General features: G+C 34.4%; 2 protein-coding genes across 2 annotated transcripts; one reads left to right on the top strand and one right to left on the bottom strand.

Moving 5' to 3' along the window:
* The first annotated feature begins 423 nt into the window (after positions 1-423).
* On the top strand, positions 424-14,012 carry LOC132543509 (conserved oligomeric Golgi complex subunit 2-like). Its single transcript, XM_060207019.1, has 18 exons — positions 424-510; positions 811-972; positions 1,469-1,534; positions 2,000-2,080; positions 2,379-2,476; positions 2,994-3,099; positions 3,496-3,675; positions 3,986-4,116; positions 5,156-5,279; positions 5,581-5,720; positions 6,415-6,476; positions 6,865-7,031; positions 7,756-7,956; positions 8,584-8,659; positions 9,739-9,884; positions 10,354-10,490; positions 11,735-11,906; positions 12,127-14,012. The coding sequence occupies exons 1-18, from the start codon at positions 424-426 to the stop codon at positions 12,223-12,225; spliced, it is 2,235 nt and encodes a 744-aa protein (XP_060063002.1). The 3' UTR covers positions 12,226-14,012.
* A 1,239-nt stretch (positions 14,013-15,251) lies between these two features.
* LOC132543540 (SAYSvFN domain-containing protein 1-like) lies at positions 15,252-17,701 on the bottom strand. The gene is made up of 2 exons (XM_060207057.1): positions 17,544-17,701; positions 15,252-16,546 (listed from the first exon to the last, which is right to left on the bottom strand). Exons 1-2 carry the CDS (start codon positions 17,646-17,648, stop codon positions 16,151-16,153), a joined length of 501 nt encoding a protein of 166 aa, XP_060063040.1. The 5' UTR covers positions 17,649-17,701; the 3' UTR covers positions 15,252-16,150.
* Between the last annotated feature and the right edge of the window lie 7,099 nt (positions 17,702-24,800).

The raw sequence follows: 24,800 nt of genomic DNA, 5'->3' as shown, positions 1-24,800 counted from the left end.
TGTAACCATTTCAACCTGTCAGCAAAAATGACGAAAAACACACAAACAATCAAATATTGAGTTTGATCGATATGGAGGAAATGTCATGCTGTTTTGCTTTTGAAAACATGTTTCTATGCATGAAATCTCTGAATTCTTGATAATTTCCGAAGAAAATCTTAAGCTCCAATAATCTATTTTGAGTAAAATCTGAAATTTAATATGGTTATCAGTCGCCATTTTAGTATCGAACATATTGTTACAAAAGGAAAATAAAAATCCACAAGACTCTCCAACAAGTATAATATTAAATTTTGATTTTGATTTTTAACCTGATTCGAGGGTCGGATAAAATCTTTACACTAGTACTACCCCAACACACGGACGTGGCGTTATTGTTTTAGAGTTGCGTCCCTTCGTTCCTTTCCGCCATCTATCAACAAGATGACGGGTCCCGGTGAGCCAGCGAAATCACTTCCCCTACCTAGTGGGCCAGCGTCGTTGTGCTTCGACAAGGATGTGTTCATGAAAGTAAGTTTGCTGCTGATACATATATTACATCGTTGGGAACGCACTTGATTTCCAGCGTGTGACATCTGGCAAAGTGGTAACATAACCGAAACGACCCAATTCTGGCTACGGATTTAAAACCCTCTCTCCTTGCTGTCAACTCATTGATTTGTTTTAATAATACAGTACTGTTTATACTACAATGTAAACTATCCTTTTTAATTTTGACATTCGATAGTCCATAGATAACCATATACAGAACAATGATATTTTGTTTAAAATGTTTCCTATGGCTATGCTATATTCATTTGTTGATTGAAGGACACGTTTGATGTCGACACATTTGTGATGGAGTGCCGACGACGTGTTCCGCTGGAGACTCTGAGGGATGATCTCTCCACCTACCTCAAGATTCTGAGGAGTGCAATGATTGAACTTATCAACAAAGACTACGCAGACTTTGTCAACCTCTCCACTAACTTGGTATACAATATAACGACATCACATGTATAATCTACTACCTGCAATGCTACTTGATATTGACGAACGATATAAAGTCCTGTCTCCTTCTATTCAACTTTCCCAATGGGGAGCACCTGGCAACATTTTGCACTCTTAAAAGATATATTCGGGAAGATTTGACTGGTTTGATCACAGCTGGCAAACAGTTTGAATTGCAATTAATCATAATAAATATGTATTTTGGGGACCTTTGCAAGAACTAATTTAGAACATCAGTGTTTTTTAACTTAGATATTTGAGTCCTGGGCTCATGATTTTCTGGTGGGACTCAAATTTTTGGGCTTGATGTTATGGACTTGCCTGAAAAAAATCATACAAAAGTTACTGGAACATCCTTTTATGAATATAAATGATTCTAGAATATTCAAACATCCTTTATTAAATTATGAACAATTTCTTGGGAAACTATCATTGTATGATATTAATGACAATAAAGATATGTTATTTAACTTTCTAGGTTGGGATGGACAAAGCTATCGGCAATTTAACAACACCTTTAAATGAATTGAAGGATGAAGTCTTGGTGAGTGATTTTTCATTTTTGTGGAAATTATTTCTCTTATGAATTGTATTGAAATAATTGCTGTAACTGCATTAAGTACTTACACAAACATTAAATGATGGTGAAACCTTGTCTGCTGATAGTTTATCCCTTAATTAATCACTTCTTAATCAACAAACTTTTCAATATCAACTAAATAATAGCCAGATAACAGTTAAGCTCGATTTAGGTACTTGTGGATTTTGTGAACAAATTTTACTGCAGAAGCAAGTGTGAACAAAAATGCATGTTTTTGTAATACCACAAAATTTAAACCCCTTTGGAAATAAATGATTTCACAGAAACTCTCTCTCTGTAATTTTATTAATTTGACTATGTTGTGACCTTGAAGTTAACCAATTAATTGTTGTTTAGATTTAAGCCTCACTTATGTTGATGATAAGTTTTCAAAGATTGTATTCATATTTACATTTTTTTTTTCCAAAGACTGTGAAAATGGCCATGGACCAAGCTATCTATGCAGTAGAACAGAAACTGAAGCAGCGAGAACAGATCAGACATAAAAAAGTAAAAATTAAAATACTTTAAATTATAAATAGTCTTTTGGATTTATTAATTTAAAATAAAGATGCCATTCACTTCGTTTCAGGATTTCCAAAGCTGGTAAAAGTTTTGACTGCTGTGATCTGAAAATGTCATCAGAACATATATACATTATGTAATATCAGAAAATGAATCTCAGAAACAAATACCAGTGTTTATTTTTGTCTGATAGTAAGAAATCGTTATGCCTGTATCACACCAGAGTGGACTTACTTCAGTTGATATACATATTCTGAAAGTCAAACTTTTTTCTTCATCTCAGGCATGTCTCCAGAGGCTGATGAATATTGTACAGTCAGTAGAGAAAATAGAGAGACTTCTCGGGATACAGAGTGGAGAAGGAGGGGAGACAATTCAGACGTAAGTTGCTCATTAATAGCAGTTGGTTCTTTTTATCAGTTTTACCAGAAGGAACATAGTTGCTTGTTCATGAAATAAGGATGGACCTACTCTTCTAAATTTGCTTTCTGTGAAGGCTCAGCTTAGCCTTTTGAGGCATGTATCCATACTTGCAAGTCTGTCACAATTTATGTCTGAAATGTTAGTTACTTTGCATAACAAACAGGTCCCTGGTTTACATGACTTATTTACAGATACTCTCTTTCTAATATTATACATCTTTTGGCATATATTCTTGTAGGAAGTCATGGAAATGCAGGTTTTATCAAATATATTTGCACAATATTTTTTTTGATCTCCATGTTTATCAGTTTCACAAGTTTTGCTCGACAGCTCGCTGAGGTAGTAATCTTTCATTTTTTTTTTATATTGTAATTTTTGTGTATTTCTATAAAGGGAAAAATGTGACAGTCAAGACGTATTACATGTTTATTAAATGCCCATTTCAATAAATAATTTGTTATTGTGTCACTGACAGCCAGCTGAATGGTCCATTAATAGAAAGAGTGGCAAATGAGTTCAACAAACTTCAGTTTTACGTTATGAAGAGTACAGGGCTCCCTCTAGTGGAGCAAATACGACCAGTAAGTAATTATGATATTTACCTGAAATGTGTGTGAAACTACTTTATCTTTTGAATATGTGTAGGCTAGGAAAAATGTAACAGTGTCAAAGGAAAAACAAGCATGTTTTCAAAAGATTTGAAAAAAACCTCCTTTATACTTTGCATAATATTTATCAGTGAACTAAACCTATCTTCAGTATATATGAAGTTTAGAATTTAGGTAATAAAACTTACTGCAACTGCAAATTAACAAAATTGAGTCTGAAGATCAGTTTTGTTGAAGAAACTGAACTCTTGATGTTATGACATGAAACATGAAATTAGGAAATAGTCAGATATTGAGCAACATTCCTAAATTTTTTTATTGAATTCCATGGTATACTTTTTATTAAAAATACATATATTTGTTTTACAGAGAATAGTAAATATTACGAGCACTTTACAAGTAAGTCTGGAGGGTCATTTCCTGGAGGGACTGGATACTGGAAACACTGAAATACTCCAGCAATGTCTCCGGACTTACGCCCTCATAGACAAGATTCAGGATGTAGAAAATCTGTTCCGACAGGAGAAGGTCCGCCCCTACATGGAGGAGGTATGTTACTACAGACAAAAAGTTGCCTAAAGCTTGTGGAGTGAAGTAATGATAAAGCATGGCTTCAGATATTGATTAAAAAAAACATGAAAATCAAGCCCCAAGAAAAATATGTGTGATTGTACCTGACATTGGAAGTTTTACATTATCAGCAAACAGAAATGTAGATAAACAGGAATGACTATCTGAAGTTAATTGAAATGTGATCATATATAAAAACAATTGTGTACAAAATTTTATATCCCAAGTCAATATGATAGCGTCCTATGAAATTTTTACAGATATGTTTGATTTAAATGTGATGTTCAAGGTGATCAGCGAACAGAATGTGAAATCCTCAGGTGGCCGTCCAGGTCTCAAAGGCATGTATCAGCAGATCCTGGACTTTGTACCGCAGCACTGTGGTATTCTCAGGGAAGTTACCACAGGGGGTCGCATGGGGTAAGTCAGATATTGATATTATATCAAGATGATTTGAATTAAAACTCTCTTTTAAAAGGTAATACTAAATATATGTGACTTTGTGAATGTTCACAGTTTTTTGTATCTGAAAGTAAATTTTTTATTTTTTTGTGACTTTTAGAAATGTTTAGTTCATGTATTTAGTACCATCAAAATTTCCTTTAAATTAGTATCAGTTTGGAATAAAAATATTTGAAACAAAATGGAATGCTTTGAAATAGATAAATTTATTTTCTGGCATTGAAAGATGGGTCAGTACTGATGTTCAGTTGACTTAAGGCTGTATGCAGCATTACTCTAACCCGAATCAAACTCTAATCCAAAAGAGTTGTACACTAAGAAACATCTAAAGTTTGTTTGTGTAATATGTTTGTTGTTTACTTTATTTTGTGCTTTCAAGGATGGATCACCAATGGTAGGTATTGTAAAGCCAAAACAAAACATTTACAGGGTTTCAGATTTGAGGTCAAAGTTCAAGTTCAACATTTTTAAATTGTACAAAATGAACTTGTACTCAAAGTACATGTATAGAATCATAGACAGTATTTTTAAAAGGCTGACTTTTTGAATTTCAGTATTGCTCTGACAAACACAAATGGTGTAAAGATTATTTCTTAGGATCGTTGAGATGGAAAACGTTGTCAGTGTTATCTAGAATGAATGGCACCACAGTCAGGAAAATTGCTAGGAATGGATTGGTTGTTCTCATGGTGACATACTCTAATATGATATATTTGAGAATTGAATTTCAAGTATCTCAAACATGTATACATGTATCTATTCGTATTTTAACGTCTTGTGAATTTTTCTTATCTCTGTTTAATTATCAATCATTCTTATTACTTTTAGTCTTGTAAGCATATGCTCACAAAATAGGATAATATAGAGTGAGAATTTAGTGATGCATTCTGAAAGTTGTATATGTAATCTGGCTGCATATAACACACCACCATAAAACTTAGCCCATGCATTTGATTTGAACACATATATATCTAACCTTCAAATGTCTGCATTACAGTGCCATGGAAAGTGTGCGAGGTTATGACTTCATGGTCAATGCTGTGTGGCCAGAGGTGGTCACTAATATTGAAGCTCGGACACCGTCCATTTTCGCACCTGGGAATCCTAATACATTCCATGAGGTAGTTATAACCTGTAGATACATTTGTTTGTATGTATAGTCAAAGGGAAACAATTCAAATGCTAGTCTGTCAGAAGTTTGGCTTGAAAATATTAGAAATTTTCACTTTTCTCAGGTAGTACATCTATAGACCTTAAGCAAGTTATTGTAGACTCTTGCTAAGTAATTTTAGTACTGAGAATGTAAAATTAAAATAAAACTTTTTCTAATGTAAATTTTTTAAAATAAAAAAAGGTGAAATAAGATCCCAACATACTGGCAAATCTATTTCACACAATGTTGTTTATTTCTTTGGTCATCAGAAATTTCTGATCAGTATGAAGTTCTTGGATGACTTTGAAGCTTTGTGTGGATCTCAGGCCAGTGTACGGAGACTACGAGAACATCCAAGTTACCACATCTTTATGAACAAGTGGAGTTTACCAGTGTACTATCAGATCAGGTAAACTTCTGTCAAATCTGTCAGAGCCGTCCACCTAGATAAAGCATACCAAATATGGCCAGTATCTACCAGATTATGTAGTTTATTATAATTATTACTATCTTAATGGCCTGTCAACAGATGAAAGGTATTTAGGGCCATCAACTGTTGAAACACACAGCAATCCAAAATGAAATAACAACAAACAAACTAAAAGGTAAAAGATAAATGCTGAAAATTTTAAATGGTTAAATTATCACAAAAGATTGAAATAGTAAACCATATTCTATAATATAGACCAACATCTTTCAGACAACCAAGAATTTTATAAATCTCAACAGTTTCAAAAAGAGTCTTTAGATTTGTAATGTTACGATAATTTTTTTTGCGAGTAGACAAAATGTCAAAGCAGTCCAGTAAAAAGTGTTTAACAGTCTGCTTTGACCTTCTGTGATCTGCCAAATCATTAAATAGCTTCCTAATGTGTTACCTATCCAAGGTAATGATACAAAATAATAAGGGTAGATATGATCATAGAAGACAAGATAATTGATGTATTTATCCTGTAATAAGCCCATTTATGTATATTTCTGTACACTAAAGTAATAAACCCACCCTATTAATATCTACCTAACAGGCTAGGACCTTTGAAATGTATCATGGATCTGTAATATAAGTTTGTGTAAATCTTCGTGTTTATCCTGGTGGTTTACAGATTCCAGGAAATAGCTGGTGCACTGGAGACCTCACTTTGTACTGCCTTCAATCACTCTGCTGGTAAGTTTTTCATAAAGATGTGCCTGGTACATCTGAACAAGTGATAGCTGGTGATATTGAATTTGTTTCTTTTAAAATGCTGTCAATTTCTACATGACTCAGTATTAATACCGTATCTGACCTAATAAACAAACCTCCACATTTTAGCTGAGATAAAAGAAGGTACTTGTATAGTGATATAAGCCTGCTTTAAGATGACTCAGGTTACTTTGTTAGCTGATCGGATTGAATTTGTGTTTTTGATTCTGAAAAGTCATGTCTGATCAAATTTTCTTTTGTCAACTTCAGCAAAAATCAAATTCAAACATTGAATAGCTTCAAAACTAAGTTGTGTTACAATATGCATCATTTTCAAGAAAGCTCTTGAATTGTTCTTTTTCCCCTCCAGACCAAACATTGTTCCACCTGAATGTGACCTTGATGTTATGGCGCTGCATTAGTCGGTGCTGGGGTGATGATGTGTACCTTGCTCCGCTCTGTCACAAACTCTGGAAGTTATCACTACAGCTCATCAGTCGCTATTCTACCTGGCTGGAGGAGTGCTATAGACAGGAGGTATACACTTACAACATCTCAATCAGGAGTCACAATATCAGCATGATTTGTCTGCTGTCATAATGTGACATCACTGCATGAGCAGATTTGGATGACTGTGTATTTGTTTTTGTTTCAGGGAAAAGAATAAATATTTAGTTTATATAGAGGCTATGCAAAGGACAGATAAATAAAAACTTGTTGTGTTTTTCATTTCCAAACAAGTATATTCATTGTAACAGTAAGACCCATTTCAATTACATGTTTTGTTGGTCTGATTCTTTCTTTATATTAAGAATTAAATGATAAATGTTGATAAACAACTTGTCACATCTGTACGACACAGCAATATTTGAAGGACTTTTTTTTCAATCAATAACCCCTTTTCCAAACTTTTGATAAGTCCCATTACTATGAGATAAAGTGGATAAGTCCCACAGGAAAGGTCCAGGACTCCTTAGTCACTGCCAGATAAGACAGTTTGACCCAAAAATTGTTTTTATCTAAAACTCCTTATTAAATCTAGTATTTCATAGTAAATACTGGGATTAAAAGAATATTGATAAATTGACAATTTGTTCATTGAAAACTCCAGTCCATTAAAGTGTGTTTGGCAGGAATGATCATTTCATTAATTTAAAAATAATTGCACAATAGATTTTAATCTCCTTTCTTCCCATTAGATTCTCCATAGTCAGGATTATTGGCCAAAATGTATTTACAAAAACACATCCTTATTTTATAGATTGAAAAGAAATCCTCAGAGACAGAAACCCCAAAAATGACAACATCGGTGTCCATGCCTGTACTACCTTCCACAGACCGAAACAACGGAACACTCGATGCAAACGGTACAAGTGAAGGGCAGACAACTCCAGCTAATCAACCCGTTACTCTTGGACAAATTCTATGCCTGTTATCCGATGTAGAGAAATTCTCACAACAGGTAAACTAAATTGTGTCAACCTAAAAGACATGTGATTAGTATTGAGTCTGTAAAGTTAGTCTAAGCAATCTTGATTTTATGAAATTGATATGGGACCCATGTAATGTTCTTTTGGATGGACTTACTGGCCCTTGATCCATTCTTGTCTGTGGTGCACAGACACTGAAGCCAGGTTATTTTATATCAAACTTGCACATTTTTGTCAGCTGACATTTTCATACCTGTTCAGTGAGGATAGTATTTTGTGTTTTACTTTGCGTGTTTGCCTTGTGCTATATAAAAAAACATGTAGTACATGAATATGATATCAGTCTTTAACATGAACTGACACAAAAATAGATATGAAATAGATTACATCATCTTTAAAATGAAATCAAGTCACAAAAGGAAGAAGTTTTATAATGAAAAGAATTAAAAGCACCTAGTTTATTTTATCCTGGTGTTACAGTAATGCTTTTTATTACAATGTCACAAATGAACAATTGTTGTTTTGGATTGGAGTGAAAGTGTGGAACTCTTTTAAAAATGAAATTCTTGAGAGTTGGGTAACATAAAGTCTTCATTTAATCAACAGTAAAGAAATTGTAAATAAATAAGTGATATTTATTGTCTTTGTTTCAATTACAGGTATCTGGTTTGTTTGAGGAGACGATAAAACCAAAGATAGCTGCTGCAGGTTTTGAAAACACAGATAATTTAAAGGGTATGTTTGCATACACATCTCACTTTTGTAAGTTTTATTATGATAATTTCTAGATTTAAATTTCTTCAAAACAGAAAAGGAATTAGTAACAACTGTAAAATAAAGAGAAAATATCAACAATAACCAAGTTTGTGATATGTGATTAGAATGGATGCGTGCCACTTTTGACCTTTGACATGTACTGTAAATCTGTGTGACCTGTACTGTTAATATCTGACCTTTTGACCTATTACTGGTACACAAAATTTCGATCTCTGTGACTTCCTGATCTTTGACCTGTTGTGCTGTATATCTTTTTAACTTTATGACCAATAATCTGTACTCTAAACATCTTTGACCTATCTGTACAGTACGTATCTGTGACTTGTTGACCTTTGACCTGAAATGGACCTTTGACCTGTACTGATTTATGTGATATGGTGACCTTAGATGTGTGGTATAGATCTCTGCGACCTTCTTACCTTTGGTCTGTACTGCAGGTATCTGTGACTTCTTGACCTGTGACCAGTACTGAAGATATATATATATATATATATATAAATAAAAATGATTTTTGACAAAAGAAGAAAGACGTTACATTTTGCACTAGCGCTTTCACTGTATTAGATCTTCAGGTGCATAGTAACTGTACATAATGGTGTGGCGTCACAACATGTTATCTGTTGATGACGTCATAATATAAAAGGGGCATAATTATATTTTGCAAACTTTACAATGCGGTTAAACATTAATATTCAAGTCTGGTTTTAAAATGTATTGACATCATCAATAGATAACATGTTGTGACGCCACACCATTATGTACAGTTACTATGCACCTGAAGATCTAATACAGTGAAAGCACTAGTGCAAAATGTAACGTCTTTCTTCTTTTGTCAAAAATCATTTTTATTTATAATTTACTTGCATCTCGTCAAATCAAGTTTTTTCTCTATATATATATGATATGATGTGTGAACTGTTGTCCTATGACCTGTTGTCTCTGTGACCTGACATGTATGACTTATTGATCTTTGACATATTGATTTTTGTGACCTTTTCACCTTTGACCTGTACATGATTAAGTTTTGTGGTATATAGACAGTATACAAGAATGCAGTAACAGCCTGGTGAATAAACTGCCACGCTATCGTGACTTCATTGTGGAGGAAATCAGCTGCCAGTGCTCCGTACACCTCAAACAGGTCAACGACGTCCCACGTCTTTATCGCCGGACAAACAGGGAGGTAGGTGGCACAGAAATAGGATTCTGTGATAGAGACATTCGTTTTGTTTACACCTGATCACAAAGAGGTCTTTGTGTATGTGACTTTTCCTGAGGCTAACAACACTAAGATACACATAATCTACTGTCTTAACTATAGACATTTCATGATGAAAAATATTGAATATGTGCATTCTTTAAAGTTTCATATCTCTGTTTATTTATCTACTTCTTAAGTCAGTAAATATGTATTGATTACTAGTTTATTCACAGTGTTCATATTGTTGGTTTCACAGCCATGATATTCAATTGTATATTTTTCTCATTGTGTCTGAAAACTTTCTGCAAGAATTTGGATTTTTTTTTGCTACATTCGTATCAATGCGTGATAAGATTTATCCCCTGTGTTCTGATATGTTGTAGATTTATTTATCTCGGAGGTTTTAAAAAAATTCTGATTCTCATCAGTTTCCTGTTTGTTGTATCTTCAGGTACCTGTAAAACCATCCACATACATTGGGAGTGCCTTCAAGCCTGTCAGTATGTTTGTACAGGAACATGGCCATGTGTTGAGAGACAAACAGAAACAAGAAATATTTGAAGCAATTTTTACACGTCTGGCAGAGCAGTATGTATTTCCATATTCCTACATTGAAATTTTTCCATGATTCTGTTTCTTGGGCACATCTTCCTTACTTTTTCTTGTCAATTATCACTGGTACTTCAAAATTTGCGTTTGGGAAAAGGAGAGCATAATTGGATTTTAGGGTTACACAAATCTTAACTCACACAGTTTGTGTGTGGATACATCTTGAATGTTCAATTCTGAGGAGTTTGTGTTTGGTTAATAAAGCACTGGTGAAGATCTGCAAAATGTTTGATTTCTGTGACTGGGTCTTCTATATACGAAACCTTGTAAGCTTTTAGATGATAGCGATTAACCTTCACATTGCTGAATCAACAAAACACTAAACATGTAATTAATTTGAAAGTAAATCATCAGGTTTATTCTCCTGGGGTTGGTATCTCATATTGTTCATACCGTGTTGAATGCCGTTTTGGTCTATGAACACCACTGACATGTGTCCTTTAAATATCCTATGGTAAGCTCATGTGTTGTTGCCAAATAAGCAACCTACAGGCTTTAAATGAAGACTGTGCACTTTGAATTTGTAAATAATGTAGCTCAGAATTTGTAAAAGTAAATCCCTTCCACACTTATATTACTGAAATCAAAAAAATTAGAAGCTGTGAAAGAGAGTTGATTTTGCAAAATGTCAAGTATCTTCAGAAGTTAATGTGTCAAATACAAGATTTAGAACACTGTCATTTCTATTTTGTTTTGTATGAATTGAAAGGAGTTTCTAATGTACATCTGGTTTTCTTCGAGTCAAATGTTTGTTTGTTTACTTGATATTCATGACTGGCATATTGCTTTCCCTCCTGGTTCCTTGTAATACCTATCATTAAGCAATTAATATTAATATTTCATATTGCATGATTCCTATAATTGTATGTCATTTATCAAAAAGGATTTGTGCCAAGCATTCAGGTCCTTTTTCGACCAAAATTGTTCATAAGATCGGATCTGCTGACCATATTCTGACAAGAATTGACAAAGCTTTTCCTGACCTGTATAATATCTGTAGGTCCATCTGGATTTATGTACAAAATATTGATGAATCTTATGAAAAACAGCAGTTGACTTTGTCATATCTTTTCTTATTAAGATATGTCTACAGGTCCCTCTCCATTTATGCACAAAATGTTTTATTTAAAATGTGACAAGTCTTATATAAAACAGCAGTTGACTATGTTTAAAAATGTCCATCATTCGTCCTTAAGTCACTAATTGTTGTTGTTTTGCTTCAGGTACTTCTCTGTAACATCTGATGTCCTTCTGTCAGTTAAGAAAATGGAGGATTCACTGAAGAGGTTAAAGAGGGTACGAGGTACAGATAAGGGGGCAGGATCACAAGGGCTAACAGACGACGACAAGATACGACAGCAGATAATACTGGATATCGACAGCTACGGACAACAGGTAACTATGGAAAATATAAAATATAAGTTTGACTCTCCCCCCGCCATCTGTAACTGAGGACAATTACCTCCTCTGTCTGAAGTTTGGACAACAGGTAACAAGTCAACATATCAGCTGTCTTCTTTGTAGCCTCCTCTGAGAATAGGTTGAGGTAGTAGGACTTTCAGTGTACCATGTTTGTCCATATTTTATTGTAATGTTTTTCTCTCCTATTTTCTAGGTCACCAGTTATGGTGTGAAAAAAGAAAACTTGGAAAGTTACAAGAAACTGCAGCAACTTTCAGTAGAGGCGAAATCTGCCATGACGACAGCTCAGTGATCATGTGACGATAACATGCCACTGTCATATGGCAGTTACTGTCTTGTGACAACAGATATATGGTTACTTAGGTCATTGTCTGGAAACGTTTTGAGTATGAAGTGAATGTTTAATTTATTTTCACAACATTCTGTGCAGCAGTACTTTGGTTTGTTTCAAGATATCTAAAGATTTTGAGAAAAAAAAACATATGAAAAACTGAATTAGAATTTTATGAATAAATATTACAGTAACCTTAAATAGATCTTTTAAGATTATTGTACTGTGTCAAAGTGTGACTAAGACAGAGACATTATTATTGTGTGACTGTGTCAAAGTGCGACTAAGACAGAGACATTGCTGTGTGACTGTGTCAAAGTGTGACTAAGACAGAGACATTACTGTGTGACTGTGTCAAAGTGTGACTAAGACAGAGACATTACTGTGTGACTGTGTCAAAGTGTGACTAAGACAGAGACATTACTGTGTGACTGTGTCAAAGTGTGACTAAGACAGAGACATTACTGTGTGACTGTGTCAAAGTGTGACTTAATACAGAGACATTACTGTGTGACTGTGTCAAAGTGTGACTTAATACAGAGACATTACTGTGTGACTGTGTCAAAGTGTGACTAAGACAGAGGCATTGCTGTGTGACTGTGTCAAAGTGTGACTAAGACATAGACATTATTGTGTGACTGTGTCAAAGTGTGACTAGGACAGAGACATTACTGTGTGACTGTGTCAAAGTGTGACTAAGACAGAGACATTACTGTGTGACTGTCAAACTGTGACTTAGACAGAGACATTACTATGTGACTGTGTCAAAGTGTGACTAAGACAAAGACATTACTGTGTGACTGTGTCAAAGTGTGACTAAGACAGAGACATTACTGTGTGACTGTGTCAAAGTGTGACTAAGACAGAGACATTACTGTGTGACTGTGTCAAAGTGTGACTAAGACAGAGACATTACTGTGTGACTGTGTCAAAGTGTGACTAAGACAGAGACATTACTGTGTGACTGTGTCAAAGTGTGACTAAGACAGAGACATTACTGTGTGACTGTGTCAAAGTGTGACTAAGACAGAGACATTACTGTGTGACTGTGTCAAAGTGTGACTAAGACAGAGACATTGCTGTGTGACTGTGTCAAAGTGTGACTAAGACAGAGACATTACTGGGTGACTGTGTCAAAGTATGAATAAGACAGAGACATTACTGTGTGACTGTGTCAAAGTGTGACTAAGACAGAGACATTACTGTGTGACTGTGTCAAAGTGTGAATAAGACAGAGACATTACTGTGTGACTGTGTCAAAGTGTGACTAAGACAGAGACATTACTGTGTGACTGTGTCAAAGTGTGACTAAGACAGAGACATTACTGTGTGACTGAACAGGAAACAGGGAATACAGAATTAGAATATAACAGGAGGGGTTGTACTCATGTGGTGGCATATATACTAGTAAACTTCATATTAAAAGATTTATTTACAGTATGCAAAAGTTCTGAAATTAATCTTTTTCAGTTTCAGACTGCAGTAAATTTTTGTTTTCTTGTTTTGTTTGGTAGCTAGATACACAATAATTTATAACATAGTTATAATTTATACTTCATCAAAAATGGAGCCATATATATAGTAAGTAACAGTATTTAGTCAAGATGATGTAACCGTATCATTGCTATCTATGAACAGTATGTCATAGAAATTGGGGATGCATTAAAATCATGTGCTGGAAAAATCAATAATTTTGTATTTATGTGTATAATATGAGCTAATGGTTTTCTCTTTGAAAAGAGGTTTCAAGTGGAAAATAAAATCTTCAAAACTTTTAAAGTGGGTTTTGTTTGATTCTTAATATGACCATGAAAACAAATTGGATTTCTGCACAAATGCTTTAGATGAGCTCTGGCTTAAATGCTCAAAAATTGAAGGAAAAATATCATGATGAGCTCCTACAATTTTTCTCAGAAATAACAAGAGTCGATCACCAGATTAAGGAAAATTCTACCCAGCCTATAACAGATGTGTGCCTACATGATGGCCATCTCTTTTCTCACACATGGATCTCTTACATGAGAAGTTCTGTATAAAAATGCTATGGCAATGTGAACATTACTCAGACAGAGGATTTTCGAGATAATATACAATTTACACGATGTAAACAATGTTGTGTATTGGATATGTACCTATGGCAGTTTGTGAAACTCCGGAAGCTAAGACACAAAAGGGTCTGTGCTGATGTGGTTGTGTCCTTGGGCTAGACACTTTACCCTAGGGTTCTGAATGGCATGTGATGGGCCTCCCATTATATCATATGGGAGGCCCATCACATGCCATTCAGAACCCCAGGGTACTACAAGGAGACTATTCTTCAAAATGACCCTGGCTGTTAACACGACGATAAACCTGGCATACAAACATGGATGTGAAGAGTGCATATATATAAATGCAGTTTCAAAAATTAAAAAAATCCAATGTAAAATTAAATATCGCACATGCATTAATTCAAAAAGAAATATTGACATGTATTTCAGTGGTCTCATGATTATAGATCATGATCTGTACTGTACACTGCTAGTTAGCACTCCACCAAAAACTGATTTTGTGTTGTCTCAGTCTGTTCTACTACTTCTCACTGGAACTACATACTTGAGATACAGGTTCACCTTGGTGAGGCAGTGTGTCGTGTATCAAATATAGGTCACTCTGACCTACATTTTGACCTTCGACCTACATCAAATTAAAATTTTGTCCAGGCCCTATGTCATTAATATTAGTCACTAGAGCTTCAATCTTAGGGTATGGAATAAACTTGGTGAGGCGGTATGTCTATTAGGGACTGTAATTACCTTGTAGCTAAATTGTCTTGTTATACATAAGCATGTGTACCTGTATATGTTATCTCAGGATGTATTTGTTAATCAAAGAAGGTTCTAATTACATGTAGGTAAATCATCTATGGGAGCAAACAGATATACATGGACATGGAGATATCATTAGAGTTACTATTAAAAAAGATAGAGAAAACATTTCATTCATCTTAGAAGTTTTATAATCACCTTTGTAAATAAAATAACAAGATACATGACTGACAACAACATTTGTACAGATTCATCTGCCTCAGACTTTCTCAGATCAAAACTGAAGACAAAAAAAAGAAATCAATACAAGATTATCAGTAAAGAAATGTAATACTATCAAGGTGCCTTGTATTGCTGACCCCAGATCCAAAATAAGGAAATCAGAACTAGGTGTTGATAAATGAAAATTTCAAAATTTACATTATAAGGAATGTGCTTTTCATAACATGCATGTACAATGATAGCGGACAAAAACATTGAAAGATTCCATATGTGTCAAATTTTTTATAAAAGCAAAACGTCAGACCTCTTCATCTTTCGAACACCTTCAAGATTAAACTTAAAGATATACACATTGTCTAAAACAAAAACTACTTGTTAGGAAAACTATGTTATACATCTAAATAACCTAAAATGTAAATATCAGATCATTATTTTGACAAATTCTCATAATACCACATATTTGAGAAATTAAAATACGAGTATAAAGTTTTGCGCTGATATAAAGATTCAAATGTATAGATGTCTATATTTATCTCCTATAATTCAAATTTGATGTCATTCCTCTACATTTTAAATTCTTTATATTCAGCTAAAATACCTTGGCTTGACCATTGGCTTTTCTTTCTAGTATTTCAAGTTCTTAATTAGACATCATACTGCCTTATATCACATTTCTATTAATATCAAGTTTCTCATCATAGAATATTCTTAATTCAGTTTGGTTTATATAATGTGATATAACATGGAACTCCTCATAATATCACATTTTATAAGCAGGTTTTAGTATATCATATCAAATTAATTTTCTAGATTATGAAATAAAATTCAGATCTGGTCAGTACTGTAGCTGTGTAATATCACTTGACAGCACTAGGTCCATATCGAAGCTCCTGCTCAAACTGTTCAGCAGTAAAAGTCCCGTCAAGCCTTTCAAAGTTTGGGTTGAACACAGAATAGGCACTTAGTTTATTTTTCTTCCGTTTCCTATCACTTAAGCTTTTGTAAAGGAAAAACAAGGCCGACAACAAAATGAAAACAGCACCGAACTGTAGTTCTATAAATAGTCCCCACAGTGCCAACCATAAGAGACACTTTAGACAAAGCTCCAGTACTGCTATTTTATTCCACACTTTTGGCTCCAGAACTTCCTCTTCAGGGGTTTCCTGCTGTTGACTGTCATCACTAGACATAGCTGTAGTGGTGTTATCATTGTTAGATTCTGACTTCGACTGAGAACTGACATTCCCAGCAGTCTGAAATATGCATAAATCAGAAAAAATGCAAGTCAAGATTGGAACCTGGGATAATTTCACTTAATGTCAAATAGAGTTAAATATTTTTAAAATTTTTCTTGTCCTGCAATAAACTCACCTTTCCTTGATTATCTCCTTACAACAATTGTTCCTGGACGTAACACTTACATCATTGTCAAAACCCTAGCTGCATCATACCTAGAGGGATTTTGTTCAAACTTCACACACTTATAAAGGACCATATTGTTTTGGACAAGTTCAAATTCAAAGGTTGTAGGGTCTAGTCAAGTTCACTGTAACTACTTTTAAAAAAGCCTTGTTGGCGTCCAAGAGGCTTCATTCCTTGGGGGATTTTGATCACAGAGACACAGACATGTCCGATTTCAGGGTTGTAGGGTGAAGGTCATAATTACTCTATACAGAAAATTCTTATCAGCACTCAATCTGGGGGCTTCATTCCTGGAGGGATTTTAATCAAACTTCACACACTTGGCCATCTTCTTTATTGTGCTTAATTCAAGGTGGAACCACACGTGATTCATATCCATTGCAATGCCTTGTTCAAGTTCATATGTTTTGAACTCAAAGAGCTTATTCTGTTGTCAAACCAATTGAGGTACTGTACAAGGTCAACTGTAGTCAAATGTACATAAATATACATACATACACAGTCAACCTATATATTTCTATTGGTCTCAAATTCTTGGTTTTCCTAAGATTAATCCTGAACTGTTGGGGGGAATTGTTTTTACAACCCCAGGCCATCCAATTTTTATTAATGATGGTTGTGTCTGAAAAGGTGCCTTTTTAAGGGCACATCAGAAAAAGCTGACCACACATGGAAAACATATAACTAATAAATTCACCTGTGCGTAACTAGAACCTCTAGCTGAATTAAAAAGATCGAACTTAATCGTATAAAATCTTCTCAATTTACCACACCGAATTTGAAATACTGTCAATCATCTTGCTTAGTGAAAAAATAACCGTTTCATACCTTATTTCTCCGTAATAAGTTAGAGATGAGGCCAGATTGACTGCCGTCATGTCTGGCAGTTTCCTTTGCTTTCCTTGCTCGGTATTCGGCAAGTTTGGACTCCATTGCCCCTCGCGCACCGACACTCCATTCGTCCAAACCTGGAGTACACGTTGATATGTTGATATTTATTCATAATCTACTTTCGTTTTTCGACTGAAAAAGAGTATAATCAAGGGAGGTAACTGTTTCAGACAATTATCAAACGCCACTGCTTCATTGGGATTTTTTTCTTTCCATTTCTGTTTTTGATTTTTTTACTCAGTAAAGATAAAGGATTTGGTAAAACTTTCTTCAGAAATCTTAACATTTTTTTCGATGCAAATAGTTTTCAAATGGAGGCTGACACACGAAATAAACGAATATGCTCCTGTATAAGAAGCGGAAATTCTTTTTCGTCATTATTTTACTAACCTCTTGTCATGGACTTGCGTCTTTGCACTTCACTGAAATATAATGAAAAAAATAATAAGGTAATAGAAATAAGATATCAAGTATCAGAAACCTAGATATGAGATATCTGTGAGCACCAACTAATACGGGTAACATTTCATGTATTTCTTTTTTAGGTTTTATCATTTTCCCAACGAGCAGTGTCATACGAAGACGGGTTTCAAGTGGGGCACCATGTGTGGAAAATAAAGCAGAGAAAGAAAGAGAAACACACGAAGTGTAATTCTAGTGTAAAATACTAGCCGCAATATACCACTCGGTTAGAGAGAACTTTTCTTTAGCTCGATTGGTTGAGCGCCAGACTAGTAAGCCAGGTGTCCCGGGTTCGATTTCTAGCGGAGGTATTGAAATAAATAAGGACCTTTGTTACAAAAGGATAATATCAAGATATCAAGTGTTGCAATAGGGAGAGATGGGAGGTGGGATATGTAGTTTTCGGGGCTCTCATATATTCCCTAAACAGAAGGCTAGATAAACCATCCCTGACCCCACAGGTTGAGACGGTGCAAACTGGTAATTTTGTTACAATTACGACAATATCGATCATTTCTTTACACGTATTATCTTAGGGATAAACTGATGTAAATTACGATGATTACTGAAGAGACCCTCTTGCATGTTCTGTTGTTTTTAAAGCTAAAAAATAATTATTATTGTTCAAAGGATTCAATCTTTCAGTTGTTTTTTAAAGCTAAAATATTTTAATGTCTATTTACCGCAACCTAACATGTAGAGGAGCTATAAAAGATATGAAACTGCGTTTTCTTTTCTGTTTTTTTAGCTATCTCTTTGTCGGAAATAAAACATCTAACTGGTCACATTTAATTGTCAAATATGATAGAGTTGCCTCCCTTACACTGATCTGGCTCGCGTGAGCTTCTTCCAATCGCAGTATTATATCCAACCATTCTTCTATTGAGGTTCAGAATTCATTTTCCTAAGTTGTGTGTAATTTCTAAGTCTTTCGCCCAACTTGCAGCAAGCTCCTCCGTCTTTATTCAATAAAATGCATCAGTGTCCACTACAACAGTCAGACCAGATCGGGTTTCATCGGGTTCCATTATGTATAGTAGATTTGATACATTATGTATAGCAGATTTGATGCTGGCTTTGCATTTCTCAATAAGCTGAGACACTGACCGCGCCGAGTTAACTGTCATTGTTACCAGAGGGTACCAGGGCAAGCTCTTCTACCCAAAAGGCTTTTGAAGAGAATGCGACCGGCCTCTCGCATTGTGTTCAGTGCTGTAGCCTCCATTGGCCACTCACAGTATTACTGACTGTTCTCTAGTTTTTAAATCCAGCGAACAAACATATTCTTCATCATTTCACTTCCAATCTATATATGGTATTGCACGTGGGCGAAGCAGACAGGATTTGTTGTTGTTTTGTTAAGGTTGCATTTTTCATTTTATGTTTTTTTTTTGTTTGTTTTGGCGTCAACCTGATATTGATATTAATTTTTATTTAAGATTTTAATTAAATCTTCGTGTGTTGAAATTTTCTGTGTCAGTTTTTATTTATCTTAAGCTGTGTTTACACGTATTTATCGTAAGATTACATTTAATTTCTAAAGTTACTAACATATATTGGTAGTCAATGTGGTAAAAGACTTTTCTTGTTTTTCTTACATAATTTCGTTTTCATACCGATACGGTTTAACTTTACAGCCCGCTGGCTGTCTTTTCAAAGTCAACAAGTAGTTTGACAGAGCTTGATTACCTTTATACAAGACCAATGATTGATGTTTACAATTTTATTGACACTAAAATTTACTGATATAAACCTTGCCAGTAGATAGCTGGTTTATAAATGATTATAAACACATTTCACGGAGGCCAAATGACGTTTACCCACTCATTCATTCGGAAATTACTGAACGTCAGTATCGACAAACATTGACAACACTATGAAAATATTTTGAATGGAAATGTTTGAAAAATAAAAATAGCTAACACTTTTTGGCACATATTCATAAAAAGGTATTGAAATGCGAAATGAAAGAGACGGAATTTTCTAAGGTTTGTTTTCTCGATTACATGCTTGAATAGGACGGGATTTATCATAGTCCGGAATATCATAACGGGGAATGCTAAATATATATATATATATAGTGAAAGGATGGTCGTCATTCAGTGACGTACACAGATATAGATATGTAAATGAATAGAAGTAGGAAATTTTCAATCGCAGACAATTATATAAGATATTATATTGTTTATTTCATGTCTCGTGTTTGTCTGTGTAAGTGAAATCGCGAATTGCACTGAGAACTGGGAGTCTAAGTAGTATAGTTACATGGTCGAAAATGTAAATTACATGATTTTGTTTATTGGTCAAAACAGTAAACATATATTTTTTGATGTGAAAAAAATGCATATTGTGTGTGGTTTTTATTTGGTGGTGGTGGTGGTTGGGGGTGGGGTGTTGTTGGAAGTGGGGTTTAACTTGGTTGATTTTGAACATAAATAAATAAAAGTATTGAGGCTATGTTCACACGGAACTGCTTTTTGTTGATATTTTTATTCTTTAAATCAAAACTAACGATAATTGATAACAGGTCTAGAATTTATTGTTCGCTTTAGCTTTTTGTTGGTTTTTAGTTTTTGTTTGATTGTAATTATCACTACATTGAAGACTACGGTATTTTTTGCATATCTAACATTTCTGATCAGAACTCAGTAGAAAGATAATACTTGATTTTCCTATTTTTAGGCCCACGTGGGCGGATCGATACCGGTCTATGTGAAATTAGGTCACTTTCACCCCCGTGTGTAATTGAGATTCATATCTACAATGTAATCAATTTATCATTATCGATCTATTGATTGACCTATATAATATTTTCTATAATTTATACGCCACTGTCGTGTAAAGATCTCATACTTACAAGCATTTCAGCGAGATCATGCTTCACAACATATCTAAGCTACTATATCCTAACACTTAACCATTGTAATGTATTATATTACTCTAAATACCATTTTCATAATGTTTTTTTTTAACAAAAACATTTTTTATATACGCGAATAAAAATGTTTCTGTTTTAAATAAACTTTTTTTATATATGCGATTTCGTAACGCAATTCTCTTGTTGAATATCTTATCGATATGAGCTGTGTTTTGTTCAAGGTGTTGTGTGTGAGACCACCTGTCTGTACTTTTTGTGCCTTATCACTGTTTGTTTAGATGGAATTTGACCTTTTAAATTGTCTAAATGATTCCTAACACGAATAAATGTTCGATGTTAGGTCAGCAGATGTCGTGTACTGATGTCCTTTCGTGAATATTCGTGACATTTGTAACTTTACATAACGCCGTCGCCTTGTTTCCCTGTACCGGATGGCAACTAACACAATAGTTTATTGTTTAAAAAAGTTTGGTTATAAAGTCTGGACGAATGATTTTTTTCGAAAGGTAAAATTAGTGAATATCTATGGCATATTGAAATATCGTGTAATGCGGCATATAACCTTTGGTGTAGAACACATTGTATAAAAAACACATTCAAAAACATAAGATATATATAAGTGTATATCGCCTGAAGATGGCCGTAAGGCTTGAAAACGTTAGTGATTTTGAATTTTAGTTGCAGTGTAATATTTTGTTTTTTCACTTGTATGTACGATACGCAAAGCCTTTCTCTTATAGAAATACATACAATGTATTGATTTTTGCTTGGGATAGAGAAAAAAAGAAATAGAAAAGCAAAAAAAAAAAACATAAAAAGGTCAAAGTACCCGATAAACCATTTCTTGGTGACCTTACTCGTAGCACAGGGACATTATGTAGATTGTCATATCTAACAAATATTGATTTTACTTTCTTTAACGTCTAATAATATTCTAGGTCCGTATTCATAAAGTTGGATGTGAATTCTTGATTCCATGTGACCGTTGTAGGTAAGAAGGATTTTATGGGAGAAGAACAGTATCTATAAATTTTCCACAATAAACGTTCTTTATTTTTGTTACAATTTAGGCCACACGGAGCTTCAAACCCAGATCCTATATGTCCTACTTATACACATAATTAAGGTCGACCTTACACTAGATAACATACAGCGTTTGATAGATCTAGTGTTGATTAAACCGTGGGCAGAAGGTGACTGGTATTTACTCTCTATGTATAGAACATTACCTGTAAACAATAGAGTTGTTTACACTCCCCAACCCACATTCGCTATACAGGACCCAGGGTTCGATAACGATACTATACCTAGTATTGACTGGGAATATACATTTCGTACTAGCCTGTTCAAGTACCAACCCTTGATTTTATGGTTTATTGTCCATGTAACACAAAATCGGTCATGTCAATAGTGACTAGCCGACCAGCAGTAATATACATGTAATGATGCCGGACTTGAACAAGACTATGGACCCGGATTATTTTTTTATCACACAATTCGCCTGTGATCCAATGAATTTGCCCATGTAGCGTATTTGCGTATACATCACTAATGTAATATACCCTATAGCGTTTTTCATTGGCTGTGTCAGTCAGCAATTAATTGTGATATCAACAATTGGCATTACGCCATGAATGGAAAATAGTGCAACAAAACGCTTGGACCTGTTTGATGTTGTCTTCCACATTTTTAAAACATATCAAAACGTCACCTTTTTCAGTTATGTGATGAAAAGTATCTTAAATTTGTTTTCATTTCATGTGAGAGTTTATGAAACTTGTCTCGAAGTTTTAATTTTTGCCACCAAAGCTCGAAAAACTAAAACTTATAAGACTCTCAGCGTAATGGAATATAATTGAAGGTCTAAAATAATTTGAAATTGTCAAAACTTTTAATCCTATACAAAGTAAAATGTAGACTAAACAGTAATCAATAAAATAAAATATTTCAATCTTTATTTAAGATATTACGTACCATATTTCACTCGAAAGTTAAATTAATAATACATTTAAGAATCATAGTCGATTTCAGCTATATTACCTGGCTTAGTACAAATTTTCTCCGCTAGAGAGCGCTTATGGCATTCCAGTACCGAAATCTTGTGGAGAGTAAAAAAATACGGCAGGCAGTCTATATCAAAATTAGATCTCCATAACGAAAGATTTTATCTCGGACTGGTCCTTTGACAATTCGGACGATTGGGATAAAGTGTCCGGACTAATGAGCGTCCCCTGGATGCTGCACTGGAACTTGAATCTCTTTGACTCCGGATACAAGTTTTACCATTTACTTTTTTTGGATTATAAGTCTTTGAATAAGTTAACATGAATTAAAGTCAACTTGTAAAAAATCAATATTGTTAGAAATTCTAAAAGGCATGCGATCGGCACTGAATATGTCCCTTTAACAGAACATTTATCCGTTAGTATAACAGCTGTGGGGTCAAAAGACTACGGTGTCCGTGAATGATCCCGGGACCACTGAAGGAGCACTTCAGCCGTGAAGTACCAGCAACGCTGAAATGCCACTCCACCCGATCATGTGACACAACGACGAGTGAAAGTTTACTGTTTTCTATTCCGTAACAAGCTTCTCTTCAGCTTCAAAATATGGTTGATCACACAGTCAGACAACACCGTGGGTCCGCGGTATTCTTGTTTTCTCGATCTGTCCGCTTTATTTACGGTATTAAATCATCAACACATTTGTACGTATTACAAGTATTTAGAATTATTCTGATGTTAAATCATAATCTAATTTGTTGAAAATTGATGATAGCCATGTGAGAGAGTAGGTTAGAAAAAAAAAGATACAATGTGACGGGTCACGTGCCTATTCATTGACCTTCACCTTCGTTTCAGGTACGTGCATTATAACACTGTGTTTGTTAATCATTAAAAAAGAAATATATATGTAAATGGTAGCGAGAAAGGGGGTCAAAAATGGGTTTTATAAATATTTGTAGTATTGTAAATGTTATATTAATATTTCATAGCAAAAATTAATCGGTGTTTAATGGACGGAACTATGTCTTTCAAACTTCATTTTTTGTCAATTTCACAAGCCTGTCCTGTACGTGCCAAAGTAATGGAACTTAAGAATGTTAAAATGTTATACTATTGTGCTTAAAGCTATAATCTTGTCAAAAGATGATCATCCAATCCGGTATAGTCACTCCATTTAACTCTCCGTTCTACTTATGCTCTTAAAGTACAAAAAGACTAGGTCACGAGTTCATTTTAGGGTCATTAAGAGGTAGTTCACACCCAGGTTGTAAATGGTGTTAATAGTATGACGTTATGTACCTACGTGCACGTGCCTTTCCAATGATGTTTAAATCTAGAATCACACATTATTTGATAAACAAACTTATACAAAATGACGGATTGAAATTAAACATTTAATTGGCCAACAAGTTTTTGTGTAGCTCGACAGTGGTCACAGAATCTGGCGGTTTTTTAAATGAATGTTCGTCAACACATGATTAAGGTCGTTAAAGTGTTGTAATATGAAATACTTTGAGAAATACAAGCTATGTTTCAAGTCCTAAGTATATATTCAATAGAAGCCTCAGAAAGGGTTCCATAATTATCGCAAAGATATTGTTATCATTGTAAAGTTTACAAGGTCATTGTTTTTCAAGGTCACGCAGCTTTGGCAATCATTTTGACCGTTCTTTGACATATGGAATGAAGCCAAATTGATCCGAGATTTTCGGGATTAATTGTTGATTTTGTCTTACAGTGAGATCGGTGACCAATTTATCGATATATCACGCTGTCCTCGTTTATGATATGTTTAATAAAAGTGTTTCACAATCTGGTACTTAAAGCGCTCTAGGTTACCGTGAAGTC

Source organism: Ylistrum balloti, unplaced genomic scaffold, assembly GCF_031769215.1.
Source record: "Ylistrum balloti isolate Yb309-2 unplaced genomic scaffold, AGI_CSIRO_Ybal_v1 Utg369758, whole genome shotgun sequence".
NCBI classification, from domain to species: Eukaryota; Metazoa; Mollusca; class Bivalvia; order Pectinida; family Pectinidae; genus Ylistrum; species Ylistrum balloti.
The sequence above is the reverse complement of the archived record's forward strand: the minus strand, read 5'-3'. Positions and strand labels throughout refer to the sequence as shown.